At 41.1% G+C, this 15,454-nt stretch overlaps 2 protein-coding genes across 4 annotated transcripts in view; one reads left to right on the forward strand and one right to left on the reverse strand.

Annotated features, from left to right (window-relative positions):
* Positions 1–15,454, forward strand: part of AKAP7 (A-kinase anchoring protein 7) — a 140,364-nt gene that overhangs the window by 64,964 nt on the left and 59,946 nt on the right. For all 3 annotated transcript variants that reach the window (XM_075126748.1, XM_048844570.2, XM_075126747.1), the window contains exons 6-7: positions 1,496–1,608; positions 14,267–14,411. In XM_075126748.1, coding sequence (XP_074982849.1) covers positions 1,496–1,608; positions 14,267–14,411 — 258 coding nt within the window. The remainder of the gene's footprint in view (positions 1–1,495; positions 1,609–14,266; positions 14,412–15,454) is intronic.
* Positions 8,805–11,243, reverse strand: MSH5 (mutS homolog 5). Its single transcript, XM_048844568.1, has one exon. It carries the CDS (start codon positions 11,241–11,243, stop codon positions 8,805–8,807), a length of 2,439 nt encoding a protein of 812 aa, XP_048700525.1.

The following is a 15,454-nucleotide window of genomic DNA, read 5'->3' on the forward strand; positions in this document are numbered from 1 at the left end:
AGATAATGTGAAGTTATGCCTTGTCAAATCCAGAGGATTTTCTCTACAACATACTGTAACCACAGCTTTAAATTAGACCAATTTTAAGGTCAAAACTTTTGCAGTGCCCCTTTAGATCCTGATTCTACGAAGGCTTAGGCACATGCTTAACTTTACATACTGTGAGTCGTCCCATTGAAAACACCAAGCGCTTGTCTACAGACACAAATACTCAGGAAAGTTAAGGCAAATCAATTAAAGGAACATATATTAAAGCTCATTTAACCCCAAACCTCTCCTCCCCCACCTACTCCATGTGTGGATGCTCTCATTCAGGGGTAAGGTGACCTTAACTTGCTGTAACTTAATACTCATACTTTAACCTGTTTAGTATATTTATAAAAACAGAATAGACAGGAAGCAAGTTTTAGTTTTAATTTTCTAAGGTATAATTTCAGAGAGTATTTAAAAAAACCCACTTCTGACCAAGGAGGATTAAGACTACTCTACTCTTAAGTGAGAGCATCCACATGGGAGATTAACATTCTTTAATTTATGCACATTGATTTCACATGTTTAGTTCACCTTAACTTTCCTGAATGTTCCAGTATAGACATGCCCTAATAAGCACAGTTGCATACATCCTATGTAGTGTTTAAGCTGGCTAATTCTAGATAGTATCTGGTCTAATGGGGTCCAAGATCACTATGATAGATTTCATTAGTCTCGATTGTAGTTGTGGTGATTTAATTTCCAGTAAGCTGAACATTTATATTGTTCTAGGTAGATGGGCTGGGAGGGAGTAAGAGAGGTCAATATAGAAGCTTTGCCTAGCCTTGGATGTAGGCAAATAGCCACATGAAAAAGAAAAGTTCCAGTCTTCTCAGTCAGTTGAACTGCACATTCCACTTTACACAGGCGTCAGAAAGGCAACAGATAGACGTTTGCTTTTTGTTTATTTTTAACTAGCTGTGGAGCACTGGTGAAGAACATCACATTTGACCTGTTCTCAATCTTTGCCCTTCACAATTAGGCCGAATTTGGTGATTATTAAGCAAAATTCCCTTGGCCTGAAATGGGAGTTTCATTCAAGTAAGGAGCATAAAATTTGACACAGAGTAGCTTTTCTTTGTCTAGTGAATCCCATTATCCATAACTCTTCTTTTGTCATTTGCAATTGCTTCACTCATTGCAATCCCTGAACAATTTAAATATAAAGGTACTATTGTGGTAGGAGGAACAGATTTTAGACTGGATATTGATTGGTTTTAATAGATTGCCAATTATTTCTTTTTAAATGAAGTAACTTGTGTCTCAGATCAGCTGCAATTATCAGATTGATCTGTTCAGATATAACATGCAACTTTGAAGGAAACTAGAAAGCTGCTTTTCCCTTCTTATTGATTATCTTCACTTTTCACTTGGGATGGATGTGACTCGTATTACAGTTGAAAGCACATTTTTAAGCATCCACAGTATTTGATATCTTAGGGCCTCTGCATTTTTCATTCTTCAGAGACCATGAAGAAGATATTTCAAGAAAAAGGCATCTTGGCAGGAGAAAACAGAGCTTGTAAACCTCACTTGACCTTCATGAAGCTGTCAAAATCACCAGAGCTACGTAAGCAGGTAAGCTCAAATTTGATGCAGCACAACGGCAGCCATCTAAAAAGTTTATTTTAGAGAACAAATGTTAAGCACTTCAGTTTTACTTTAGCCATATTTTAGAGCAGTCAAAGTTCTACTTCTTTGTAACCAGGTTGACTGGTAAGACTTTAAAATATTAGTCTTTTATGAAAAAAGTTAATATGTAAAATGTTTTGTCTAAGTTGTACCACAAAATATTACTCTTGATAGTCTCGATATATTAACAGTTATGGTCTATTTTTTCTTGCAAAAGAATCTAAAGATTACAATTATTGTCTGGAGTATTGTTCCAGTGTACCTTAAATAAAGATTTTTGAATTATACGGAAATTAACTGTCCAGCATGTAGGACTACTGACTCTGGAATGAAAAGCATTTTTAAGAATACGAGTTTATAGATCATATAATCTTTCAGGCTGCCTTCTATGGAGGAGTGGGGGAGGTCCTCCTGTTTTTCTTGCAACTGCATTATCCTTTCCCAGTGGCATTCCACTTTCCATTCTAATGGGAAAACAAAAAAGGCAAGCAACTTTCTGCATGAACCAAAGCACAGTAATTGAGGATCAGCCATAAGGGCAAGATATTTTAACTCCATATTCTTTGCTAAAAATGTTTAATTATGTATGCTGATGTGAACAGGTGCAGAGGAGATCTCTCCAAAATATTTGCTCTTTATCTCAGCTTTTGGTAGTGTAAATGAGCTATTAATTTGTTCATTGCAAGTTATTTATTAATCTATATAGTATTATTATCCAATACTCTGAAATCGAGGTAGTTCAACAGATCAAATTCTTCAATTCTTTTTGTACTTTTGAACTAACTTCTTCTCCCCCACACTTACACACTTCATCGTCTCTGAAGCTTACAAAAGAAAAGGGCGGGGGGGTGGGGGGGAGCAACTATTTCAGTAAACCTGGAATGAAATCTTGAACTCACTGAAGTCAATGACAAAACTCCTATTGACTTCAACTGAGCCAGGATTTCCTCTAGGATATTTTGAAAGTGCTAAGTAATAAATATTTGTTTTATTTGAGTTTAACTCAGTTTTTAGAACTCATTCAGTTATACTGAACCAAGTGTTACATTTTTTTTTCCCTTTGCTGAGCTGGGGAAACAATTGCTTCACTGCAGTATTGAGAGAAACAATATGAGCTGTTTAGGTCAATTGATTTTATAAAAAAAATACTTTGTAGTAAATGTGCTTAGAATACATGTATTTGAAAAAACTTTACTAATTCCAAAATTTACTCACTGTTATTTGCTGATTTCATGTAAAAATTTTAGCAGTATTTGTCCCATCTTTTGAGGTGGTCTTGATAAGAAAAGTCAGGAGTTTTCATTATAGTTACAATTGTCTTCTAAACCTGGTAAAACAATTACTGCCTGTCTGAAGTTTAGCTTATAATAGACGGAGCTGTGTGAGGAGACATCTGGAAAGTCAGTTACATTTTATGTGGGACTGGAGGTATGTTAAGCATTGCAACATCAGGGTGCCAACTTCAGCAACAGATGCTCTGTCTAGCAAAAATAAAGGAGATTCCAAGCAATTCAATTATAGTAATATACATGTGAAACAATATAAAGGTGTGGAATTTTTCAGGTACAACTTTCCCCTTTAGACCACAGTTTGTTTGTATGGTTCACCCATTGAGGTCCTGATTAATCAAAAAACTTAAAGGACATGCTTAAATACTTTGTTATATCATGGGGTAAGCCCCCAGTTTTATCTTTAAGATAAACATGTTGTTTTTCTTTTTCCCATCTCTTGTTTACCATGTGAAAAAAGTGGAAGCTTTAACCTGAGTTTGTTTTATAGTAGATTGGGCAGAATGACTTTGTTTCACTTGGTCATTGAACCATACTACTTTATTTAAGCTCTTGAAAACTTTTATGGAGAGGACACATATTGTGTGTGCTGGGTGCTATATAAACAAAAACGTTACCATGTTTGTCTTCCATTTTTTGGAAAATAGAGACAAGGGATAAAATTATTTAAATTTACAGGGTTATTATGTATCATGGGGTACACGTAATGTACTGAGAAAGACTTATGCTTCTTGTGTGCAGTTGAAACATTGATTTGTTTGGATTGTTTTCTGTTGACACTGTGCGGCAGAAAAGACCAGTTTCTAAACAAATAAAGATCATAATCCATATCTGGATTATGCACAGTATGTAAATGGTGACCTCTCTCTTTCTACTGCGTATGCTGTGCTGAATGCCAGGAGAAGCAAGGAAAGAGATACGACACATCCTTTTAACTACACTTTTATAGTTAACTATTACTTGCCTCATGCGCACAAAACTCCACACTAGCTTCTTTGATTACATAAGCGCTACGAATCGTTATTGTTAATAGTACATCAATAAAGGCAAAGTGTAACAATGGTAAGAAAGAGAAAAACAGCAAAGCAATCATGCGCACAAAAATGTGACCCACAATAACTATTTGATCCAAGCTTTCATTCCACTCCTGTTCCGTTATTGTGCTACATCAGTTTAAACTGAGCTATATTTCTATGCAACCACTTTTTTCTGCCCCGTGTATCGTTTTATGTGAATTTCTTATCAACCGCTTCTGTGACGTTCAAAAGTAAAGTTGGAACTAGCGTATTTGTCAAAACATTGCATGGGGAAAAAAGGGAGCTGTTAACAGTAGCCTGTTACGTGTACATTTTCAACAAAGTGTTTTATTTTGATTAACATTACAGGGAAAATGTTTACAAACAACACTGAGAGTACCACTACCAGGTATCAACAGTGCTTAAGTAGAAAATTATATGGTTGGATTGAGTAAAATCTTGGATTGTAAAACATTCTTTCTTGAATAAAACTTTAAAGATACACCACAGTACTTTAAGGGCATAACAAACATAAAAGGTAGGAAATCAAGGAAGGAACTAAAGACTTCAGGGCACAAGTTCTGGCTGACATGGCATAGCACTTACTATTGTAAAAGTGACACAACTGTGTAGAGATCTTCATTGACCATACACAGTTATTTCTAATTTTGTTATTTATTTTAATGTCAGAGGCCATTGGGTGTATGAGATATTTACTGTTTTCCCAATGTGCATTATTTTACATTTATCTGCAGTACATTTCATGTTCCATCGTGCTGCCCTGTACTCTAATGTGTTGGTCCCCGCAGTTGTTAATAACAGAATCAAATTATTGTCATCCTAATTCATATTACTTCTGCAGAACACTGAATAATAAATATGCTAGTGGCTTAGCTATTAAGTGATATGCCGTAGAAAAATACCATGGGAGATTGATATTAAATAACAGTAAACACTATTAAATGGAGTATTTCCTTGTCAAAGCTCTCTCCATCTTAAGAAGCAGCATTTACTATCATTCTTTATTTCCTATTGTTTAATCAGTTCTTTGTGCACGTTTCCTCTTAGTATAGTGAATAAACAAAGCATAAAAAGGTAAAGATAACACATTTTAACAACGGTTTAAATGAATTTTTAGATCATGCAACAACAGTATTACAAGTAACAGAGAAAAACGAATAAAGATTATGGTAGGAAGAGCATATATATAACATTGTAAAGTAACAGCTGATAGATCAAAAATAATTTAAAATACAAACCACCAGATGGATAGTTATAAACATTCAGGACACAAGTCATTAACATTTTGGGGTTTTCTGTCTTAAAGAAGCAATCCGTTAACCCAACCCTTCAGAGGATTAATGATCTCACTAAATCTATAAACATTACATTTTGAGAAAACTGATAAAACATTCCATTTCTCTATCTATTGCAAAGATACCTAGAGCTTCAGGGGAAAGATAGATATTCCTAAGGAACAAAAATTGTGACAAGTTACTTTTCCAAGGCTGTAAAATGTTTAATAAAAGAAATTACTGCGTTCAAAATGAAGGTTCTGTAACTCTACAGAGGTATGAAAAGTAAGTCTCTTCAAGAGATTACCCTTAAGACATTTAAAGCTAGAGAAAAGTAAAAGGTCAGACTTCTTTTATTTAATGGGATAGAAGCTAATGAAGGATAACAACGTTAGCTGCTACATTTACATTGAGTTAATCGGATGAGAGAAAATCTCTCTGGAATTCCCCTCCCCTCCCATCCCCCAGTTTCTCAGGTGAGAGAAAGAACATAGTTTACCACAACTGATGAAAGTGGAAGACATTTAATCAAACTTGGCCTTCTAGGTCCAGTGGGACAATTTTGGGGATGAATGAGTTAATTGAAATGTTCCCCCAAATGCTGATACCACGCTCTCCATTCCTACGTAGGACTAGGAGCCCCTGTAGAAGGGAATAACATGAAACAATTTAGGTCCTGATCCTGGAAATACTTGAGCATATGCATAACTTTATGCATGTGTGTAAGTCTTTCCAGGAATGGGGCCTTCAACAATAAAATCCATGGGGCAGGTACCATATCTTCTATGCATTGTACAGTGCTGGACACACTACAGTATATAATGAAAGAAGTGAGTTCGTTTTGTGGTTAGAGACCATACTCCTATTCCCAGCTCTACCACTAACTTGCTGTGTGACTTTGGTGAAATGAAGTATTGAGAGGTTGAGACTGACTCAATCTATTACTTATTTACCATGAGGCTTCATTGATAAATGCTGTAAGGTGATTCGAGCGCCTTCGATGCAAGAGGCTAAAGAACTGCAAATATTATTATGAAATTGAATCCTTAAATTGTACTGCCTGACTATGCTGAATTTCTCTGATCATTTCTGCTTAATTAGGTCCCTAGTGAGTAAAACAAAATCTTGTAATTACAAACCACAGGCAAGACTATTTTAAAAGTGAAGGTACAAGGCCTGATTCACTGTTGCTCTACAGCTTGCATAGTCACTGACACCATTTGCAAAGTGAATGCAATCAGATTGGGAGTATTTTAGACTCAATTTGCACTAATACAAGTGACTGTACAGGGTGCAGTGCAGTGGTGTCTTAGGCCCCTAGGTAAACAAGTCTATGATTTAACTGCAGTGATGACAAGTTAATTGCATAGTTGGTGCACATTGTTTTGAAGACAGTACATTATAATTCTATTGAAAACAATACTAACTGTATGTTGCTATAATTTATCCCTGTTGTCGTTTCCTGTTAATTTGTCACAATTGTATGTTTTGTTTATTTGAAACTGTAGTTGTATATTATGTAGTCTGATAGCACACCACATAACGCATTAAAGGAAAAATCACTACACTGCAACAAAATCGAAGTTCTGTCTCAATCAAAATCCTATTGATATGACTCAAATTAATTTTACTTGCCATTTTCAACTACACACACTAAACAGATTAGAAGATATTTAGCATTGAAAGTTATGAAGTTATAACTAATTTTTTTGTTAGTGGCTGACCCATGCAAACCTTTCTTCATTTTAAATAAAATTAGCATATTTAGCTCCTTTAAACCACCATCCTCAAGCAAGTCCAGCATAAAGAAAATATAGTACCACTGTCTACATCTTCTGCTAGCTGTACTGTGAGAAGTAATAGCATAGTTTTGGCAATCAGTCTTAGCTGTCAGATGCCCTGCTGTTTTGTTTGGATGTGGCCGCTGGTCAAGTTATCACATCACAAGAAAAGTCAGCACACTGAGTCCTACTTCTGCTTCCCTTATCCGCCTGTATGCTCTGCTGCTGCTGCTTGGTGCTATGAATGTTTGTTATTACATCATTCGTCAAACATCGTATTCACTAAAGATCCTTTCATTGATTATATGGACAAGGAGAGGGGAAGTGGGGAAGCAAAAGACTAGCTATCCCTTCTTCCCAGTGCAATTTTCCCATCCTCAAATTTTCATTTAAAATTTGGAAAAAATTTAAAATGCTAATCTCTGTCTTAAATTCTCAATACATTCTTCAATTCCCTTGCTGTCTGTATGTTTCTAAAAGTAAGTGGAGTCAAAATAATAACAAGTTTGTATTCTTATAATATAGAACCTAAGGGGAGAGAGCAGTTCTTGTTTCAACAGACCAAAGTGCATCCTCACATGGTTCTGCCAATGCACGCTGATTCTGCCCTGCAACATTCCATTTATGACAGCTCCTAGCTTTTCCTGAGCAGAGACTGTCCATTAAGATAAATTATGTGATTGCTTTATTATGTGGACAAACAACCAGCAGCAATCAGGGTGAAACCACAATTAAATTTCTACTGGTGACCAATAATAAGCAGAGTTAGAATGTGGACTTTCCCAGAAGTATACACTATAAGGTTGTTAAACCACTGCATCAGCAATCCCCATTGTGAGTGCCATTTTTCTGGGCAAGACGGTTAGTGGTGTAAGAAATGTCTTATAGCCCATGACATTTCCCCATTTCCCCCTCTATTATCCTCATTCTCAATTCCCTGCACAATGACAAAATGTTTTTTCTGACTCAGGAGAATAGGACACACATTTCTGTGCAATCTCTTGATGCTGATACGAAAGTGACTAGAAGAGTCACTATAGTGTGATGCAACACACTCTCTTGCATCAGGGACTGAGCACTTTACCCTCACAGTACTACCAGCTGAGGAAGGATGTATCATAACGAGGTCCCAAACTATGATCTTGTACGCAATGACTACGTTGTACTTCTATAGCACCTTTCATCTGCCACTCTTAAAGCACTTTATAAACCTTTAAGCCTCAATATGTGCTTTGAAGTAGTTAGATTATTATGTACTCTTTTTACAAATGAGTAAACAGGTACAAAGAGGTTAAGACTTTACCCCACGTTCACACAGGTGGAAGAGAAACCAAGGTCCCTGACCTCCAGGCCTCCTGCTTTGCTACTACTAGATAAAAAGATTACATCTCAGACAGATAGGTAGCCACAACAATTGTTTGAAACAGGAAAAAGGAAACAGAACTTTTATAATAATGTTTTAAAATTTAAATATGGTGTGGGAGCACTGGTCAGAGAAATTATTGATCATTGCAGAAGTTATTTCATCTCCCCCGGAGAACATATATCCCTCATCCATGGTGTTTTTCAGCTGGATATTGGGTGGTTGTTTCTGTATGTTGGATTGCATTTCATATTTGGAGTTGAAGAAAATTCATTGAAGGAGGGATATTATTCCCGTTAATATGAAATTATAGGGAAATTTTAAGCTCCCTCTCGTCAAAATGTTTGCTGTTTGACAGCAAGGGAGGCTTATAGCTTATTGTTTCTAGAGTTACATGGTTACAGAATGGAGGCTGCAGAGGGCAGCACTTCCTGACTCATGAACTTCTCTAAGTCCACATGGGGGTCATCAAGGTCTAGGCAAAGGAACTTTTCCACCAGAGACTTGCATCTCTCTAGCTGGCTCCCTTTGGATGGATGATCAATACGTCTAATAGGTTTTCCATTTCGGATAAGCTCTGATACCTCCACTCCTCGTGCAATCACTTTGGGTGGCACCCCAGCCAACGCAGCAATATTGGCAGCATGGCTAACAGTGGACACCCCCTCCTTGAGCTGATAGAAGAATATTAACTCATCTCCATCTTGGTGGGTCTCCATTGTCAGGTACTGCACAAGAGGGGTGTCAGGAAGGAGCTTCAGCTGCACCAAGCTGTGAAAATTAGTGGAGACAAAGACCTGTGGGCACTGGGTTCCCTGCTTGAGCCAGTGCCTCAGCACAGCGACCAGAAGGGAGAGGCCATCCACTGTGTTGGTCCCTTTGCCAAACTCATCAATAAGTACCAAGGACCTGTCAGTGGCGTTGTTCACTGCTTTGGCAACCTGGTTGAGATCAATCATGAAAGTGGAGAGTCCCACAGATACTGATTCCCTGCTGTGAATCCTGGTGTAAATCCCATCAACTGCCCCAATCTCAGCCTCTGCAGCAGGGACATAGCTGCCGATTAGGGCCATGAATGTTATAAGGCCCACCATTTTTAAGTATACACTCTTCCCAGATGAGTTGGGCCCTGTAAGGATCTTTATTCGCCCATTAGCCTCACCGCTGTCCACAGGATTGGGCACAAAAGTCTTTGCACATAGCTCCATGAGTGGATGCCTGCCATCCTTGATGTGGATGCCATGGCGGTGGGTAAAGCACGGACGGCTGTAGCTATTCTCTCGAGCCATCACTGCCAGAGCTAGCAGCACATCTAGGTGTGCTGTGTACTCAATCACATTGTTAAGCACTGCCGACTTCTCCAAGATCTTTGTCTGCATCTGGTGCATGATAAGTGTTTCCTGGTCTCTGATCTCACAGTGCAGGTCACCCAGAATGCTGTCTAGTTCCTTTGTCCTAGCACTTCTATAATGCAGTTTATCCTCTGACAAGAACATGAAGTCCAGGCCTTCAATCTCAAAGTCACTCTTGTCCACCATTGTGGGCAGCCGTGGAATGGAAAGCAGGAATCCAATCAAGGGAATATAGATGACACAACAGGAAGGAATCCGATTGTCCAGGGTCTCCAATTCCTTCCGTGCCACCTCTGTGAGGAAGTCTGAGAGACCCATCAGCTTTCGTTTCTTTTCATCAATGGTGGAGTCCACATTGGGTCTGACAGTGAAGCGGTTTTCTGAGATGCTGCCTTCAAAATCTACCACTTTGCTGATGAGACTGGCAATATAGTGCAGATCATCGGTGAAGACCTGTGAGATGGTCTGGAAGAGCTCGATGCTGCTAGGCAGGGAACGGCATGTATCTCTGAGACACACTGCACTATAAACTGTCTTGTAAAGTGCCTGCCAGTCACTGACCTTTGTATGTGAAAGATTCATTCTTCTCAAAATCTGAGGTACATTTTTTATATTCTTAAGGCAGTCTTGAAGAGTCAGGACTGTTTCATGGTTCTGAGCCAGCAAGAAGAACTGAATAACATCCAGCCGTTTGTTCAGCTCTGTAAGGTTCCGGGTGGGCCGCATGAGCCACAACCTCATCAGTTTCTCTCCCCACTTGCACCTGCAGCGGTTCAAAATCCCATACAAACTGAGTCCTTCTTTCAGCCCACTGGACAGCTTGTAAACAGAAGGATGCACCTCACTTTTAAATATCTGTAGGACACAAAAAGTATCTTGGTCCATATTCACAATATCCATGAGCACAAACTTTTTAAAGGCCAAGATGGGAACCCCGATTGTGCTATCTTCCAGTTCAACTCCGATCCGCCTCCTGTCAAGAAACTTCAACAGCCCACCTAGTGCTCGAACCATGAGTGGGCTCTCAAAGGGAATGATGGAGGACAAATAGAGGATTTTCTCTGTTGCAGTCATATGAGAGGGAATGAAAGGGAATTGCCGAGATAAGATCCGCTGTTTGCTCACTTCCAGGCCAAAGTCCATATTGGGAAAGAGGACGATTTCTGGTTTGTCCACGTCCCCCGTAGCAGCACCCATATTGGTCAGGAATTTGGCAATGTTGTGATCCTGCTTGGCACTCGTCACTATGCATCGGGGAAGGACTTCATCAATCACTTTCTGCAGCAGCTTGAGGTTTTCGTTATCAGGCATGTCGGGCATGAAGTAGACTGAGCAGTCTCCTGTGTCATAATAAGTGATCCCCAGCAGCCCTGCATACCACAACACACACATGTATATCTGAGGTTGCTCTTGCTCCTCCTCTTGTTCAGGCCCAGGCAGTGGTGATGGGAGACAATGGGTGTTCAGTGAAGCAGTGGTGCTCATTCTAGCCAGTTCCAGGAGCTGTGCTGCTGGTGAAGATGGACATTTTTGTTGGCACATCTTATAAGTCCTTTCCCCAATAACAACTGACCCCGATCACTTGTCCATTTTACCCACCTCCCAGCCACTACCTGATCTACTTCACTCCTCTCCCTCTCTGGGCCACCTGCCCCTTTTCCAACAGCCTTCTGCTGCTTGCATCAGTCCTCTTTACCCACACTCCTGCTGCATGCAAATCCTCTTTCTTTAAGAGGTAATGAGCGGGGAGGTGGGTTGAACCACAAAATGAGTTGGATGGTTGGGCTGAGAGTTTGGCTTTAGTAGGCCCCAAGTATCCCTAGTTAGTATGAATAATGATGAGGAATGGATCTCGTATCCTGTCATGACTGCAGTGGGCTATGGACACTACTCTGTAGAAATTAAAGGCTAGTAGAGTCAGCACCTAACTGCCTGCTCGGATGTACAGCCACACTCCACAACTGTGTGTATGGGCATACATGAGTGCTCATGGAAATGCCCATTTTATGCACACAGACCCACCTCCATGGGCACATTCACACAGTGCCACCCCACACCCGCTACCTACAAACCCAGCACCACCCTGGAAGCCTGCCCTCCATACGAATTCACAACACACCACCCCAGGTGATCACACTAGTCCCACACATGGCAGAGCACCACTCCGCCCCACAGCAATGGTCCATAACCCCCCTTCCTGCCCTCACCCCCACAGCATGACCCTTCTCCCAGATCTCAGTTCTCTTCCTACCCACCCACCTCACATGTAGGCCAGGCAGCTCTTCTCAGGCTGGGGGTTTATCTTCCTAACCCGCCTCTTTCTCCTTCCCCTACCAGCTGCTCAGCACTCCCTCAGCTCAGATTCTCATCAGGGCTGGACCCTGCCACACAGCTACTGAGCTGTAATCTGTATCCCTGCCCATTCCTCCTCCCCTTCCCCTCGCCCCCCACCCCCACAGCTCATTACACGCCTTGACCCCACCTGTCTCCCTTCTCACCTTCCCCTGAAGAAGGCCCACCCAGTAACGCTGCCTTTCTCCCTCCACAGATCATACACCATCCTGTAAGCCCAGCCCCCTCCACACACCTCAATAACCCTTCCTCGTACGGAGCACCACTCTCGTATCCCCCTGTACACACAGCTCTGCCCCCACACAGTGCTGTGGTCTGTAATTCTCCTCTAGCCCCCACGTACCATAGAGAGCAGCACTGTCCCGCACTCTGGTCCTGCTCACGCCGTACCTCGTGACCTCTGTACCTCCGTACCTGTCTTCACTGCTGCGAGGCCGGTGGCTGATCCTGGCTGTCGCTGTCTCTGTCCCTACCTGGCCGCTCAGTGTTCTTTTGCCTCAGCTGCTCCATCTCCCGCTCCCTCTGGGCCTCTCATTGAAAGCGAGGAGCTGAGGGCAAGGAGGGTGCTGATTGGCTGGCAGGTGCAGACTAGAGGGAGTCTCAGTCAGCAGCCCATCCTGCTGGCCAGCCAGGGACCCCAAAAGGGGGGCTGAGGAGCCATAGATAAAGATATGTCTGGCTCTACACTATAATTCTGTCACCCCCCCCCCCAAAGACACTGCCTTTAAATGCCTCCAACATACAAGCACAGCTCCGTAACTGCCTCCTACCTGCCCACAGACAAGTGCCATCCCATAACCCCACCCCCACCGGAAGTGCCAAGTTTTGTGCAGCTCTTGTATGGCTTTTTTGCAAATGTAATGAACTACTATGCCTATTTACAAATAATGTGCACATAATTTGCATATCACCATAAACTTCAGCATATGGTCAACACACCCCAACCCAGACAGTAATGAGTGGATGTGGAGCTGCATTAAATTCGACAGCTGTGCCTGGTATTGGTGGGTAGAAAGGTGATTGACTGGGGATACCGAGTTGAGTGGGTGCTGTACGTGGGGGACTGGATGTTTTGCTGGTCATCTGGGGCTGGAGTATTTGCTGTGGGTTTCTGATTGGTGGAGCCTGGTGCAGATCACCAAAGTAGTGTGGACACTTGGGGCCAATATTAGGCCTCCCATCTTGCAGTGATTGTGCTGCACTGCCAGCCGCTACTGCCTCTTCCTGCCTGACTATAATCCCAGCAGAGGGAGTAGCAAAAGAGGAAGCTTAGCTGATGCCACAGCAGCCCCATGCAGTTGGAAGGCGCAACTGCAGGCAAATGCCTACAGCCTGCTCACACCTTAGCTGCAGGTGTGAAAATCCAGCGGAGATATCAGCAGGAGGGACAGGGCTGCCAAGTCTGTGTCACTTGGCATGCCTGTCCCATACCCACTACCTTGTTACAATCCCACATCAAACATTTTCATCAGCAATGCCCTATAACTTCAAACCCCTCCCCCCTTTGTAACACCTCTGCGCAAAAGCTTTGTCTTATAACTGCCCCCTCCCAATCAGTGCACTGAAAGAGCTCTATTGTGTTAACGAGGCCAACAAATTTACCCTAATTGTAAGCTTAATTGTAAAAAGTATATGAAAGTTTATAAATGTCAACAAGCAGGGCAAAAAGCCTAGTTTGGCTGGGTAGAAACCACCCTGCTCTGGTGGTCTAAAGGCACGAGGAAAGCTGCTATAAACAGCCAAGTGGGATTCTCCCAATAGTGGGAAATTTCCTGCGAGTAGAGTGGACAGAGCCAATAATCCCCAGTTACATAATGGCCCTTTGGGGGCTGTTACAAGCCATTGGAAGTTAGGGCTGCTCTAAGACCGCTCTAACTCGTGCTGGGGGCTGAACTCGCACAGGGTTGGGGGGGGGGGGGGCGGGTAGCATAAAGGTGGTGTAATGCCACTTTTTCTCCCCTTCTCCTCAGGTCCTGCACTGAGCACAGCTCAGCCAGACCAAAGGATCAGGCACATTACAGTGTAATGTTTTATTTATTTATATTTCTAAATTCATTCTAAAAAACATTTGTTCCAAACAGAACCATAAAAAATAAAAATGAAAATCTGGTCTCCTAGTGAAATGACTAATGTAATTTTATTTTGATTATTTAAAGGTGAAAAAAATTGACCCGAACCTGTATGAGAATTTTAAAAACCACTATTTTGGAGATGAAACTCTGTACCGCCTAGATCTTTGCTCCATGTTGAAAAAAAAGCAACCCAATGGCTACTACCACTGTGAGTCCTCTATCACGGTCGGTAAGTACAATACTGTTTTGTTTTATTTCTTAATTTTATGAATTTTGTTTGAAATTGAAGAGGTTGATAAGCTGTTAATGCTGGGAATGTATGTTTGGCAAATCTTGCAGAGACACGTTAGATGGGTCAAATCTGAATTAAATATTGTAACATTTTGGCAGTTAAGCTACTTACTGCTACAAATCAGAACTGTTGCTCCCAACCAATTACAGGTGCCTCAGCACTGGAGCTTCATACTTCTGTGTACTTTTGGCTTTCCCTCCCATTCCTGTCTTAAGGTTGGCAAGCCCTACAGGAATGAAAGTTCAGTTGATTTCCATGTTAGTTCTTTACATGGAGAGCTTGCAGGATGGTGGTTTTAACAGTGAGTTTGTCTGCTATGCTTTGGTGCCCACTTCTCATGATATTGTGTGCTCTCTAACCCATGTGGAACTTGGCTGCTCCAAATGTTCAGCTTTATTAAGAGCAGCCAGAAATAAACATGAGTTGGAAGCAGTGGGCATAGATTTAAAAAAAACAACATTACAATAATGCCCAGAGCTCCAGTTAGGATCAGGACCTCATTATGTTAGACGCTGTAGAAATGTGTATGAAGAGACAGTTCTTGCCCCAAAGAATTTACAGACTAAGGAGACAAGTGACACTTGAAGGGTGCACAGAGAGAAACATGTACTTTTTTTCATACATGTATTTGCTTTTTTACCAATCATTAATTGGCTGATTTTGTATCAACATTATAGTAGTGGTGGTGCTTGAGGACATATTTAAAGCAAGGAGAGGGTAGTGGCCATATCAGATCAGTTCAGTTCAGTGTGTTATCTGAACTAGTACAGTTGATGTTTGTTTGATAACCTGGTACACCTGCCTGGAAAGGTTAGGGTCCATTAGGATAATTTCCATGTGCCAAAATTTGATAGGCAAGACTAACAACAACAACAGCCTCAAACTGTGTCATGCCCCAAAGTTCATGTTGAATGTTACTATAGCTCTTTTCTTTTATAATTTATAAATGTGAAAAATATTCCTTTCAAAACAGAACAAAA

The sequence above is a fragment of the Caretta caretta genome, chromosome 3 (genome assembly GCF_965140235.1).
Source record: "Caretta caretta isolate rCarCar2 chromosome 3, rCarCar1.hap1, whole genome shotgun sequence".
NCBI classification, from domain to species: domain Eukaryota; kingdom Metazoa; phylum Chordata; order Testudines; family Cheloniidae; genus Caretta; species Caretta caretta.

Bases quoted from the DNA above. Each gene is read 5' to 3' on its own strand.
- MSH5 (XM_048844568.1), bottom strand. From the start codon at position 11,243: ATGAGCACCACTGCTTCACTGAACACCCATTGTCTCCCATCACCACTG.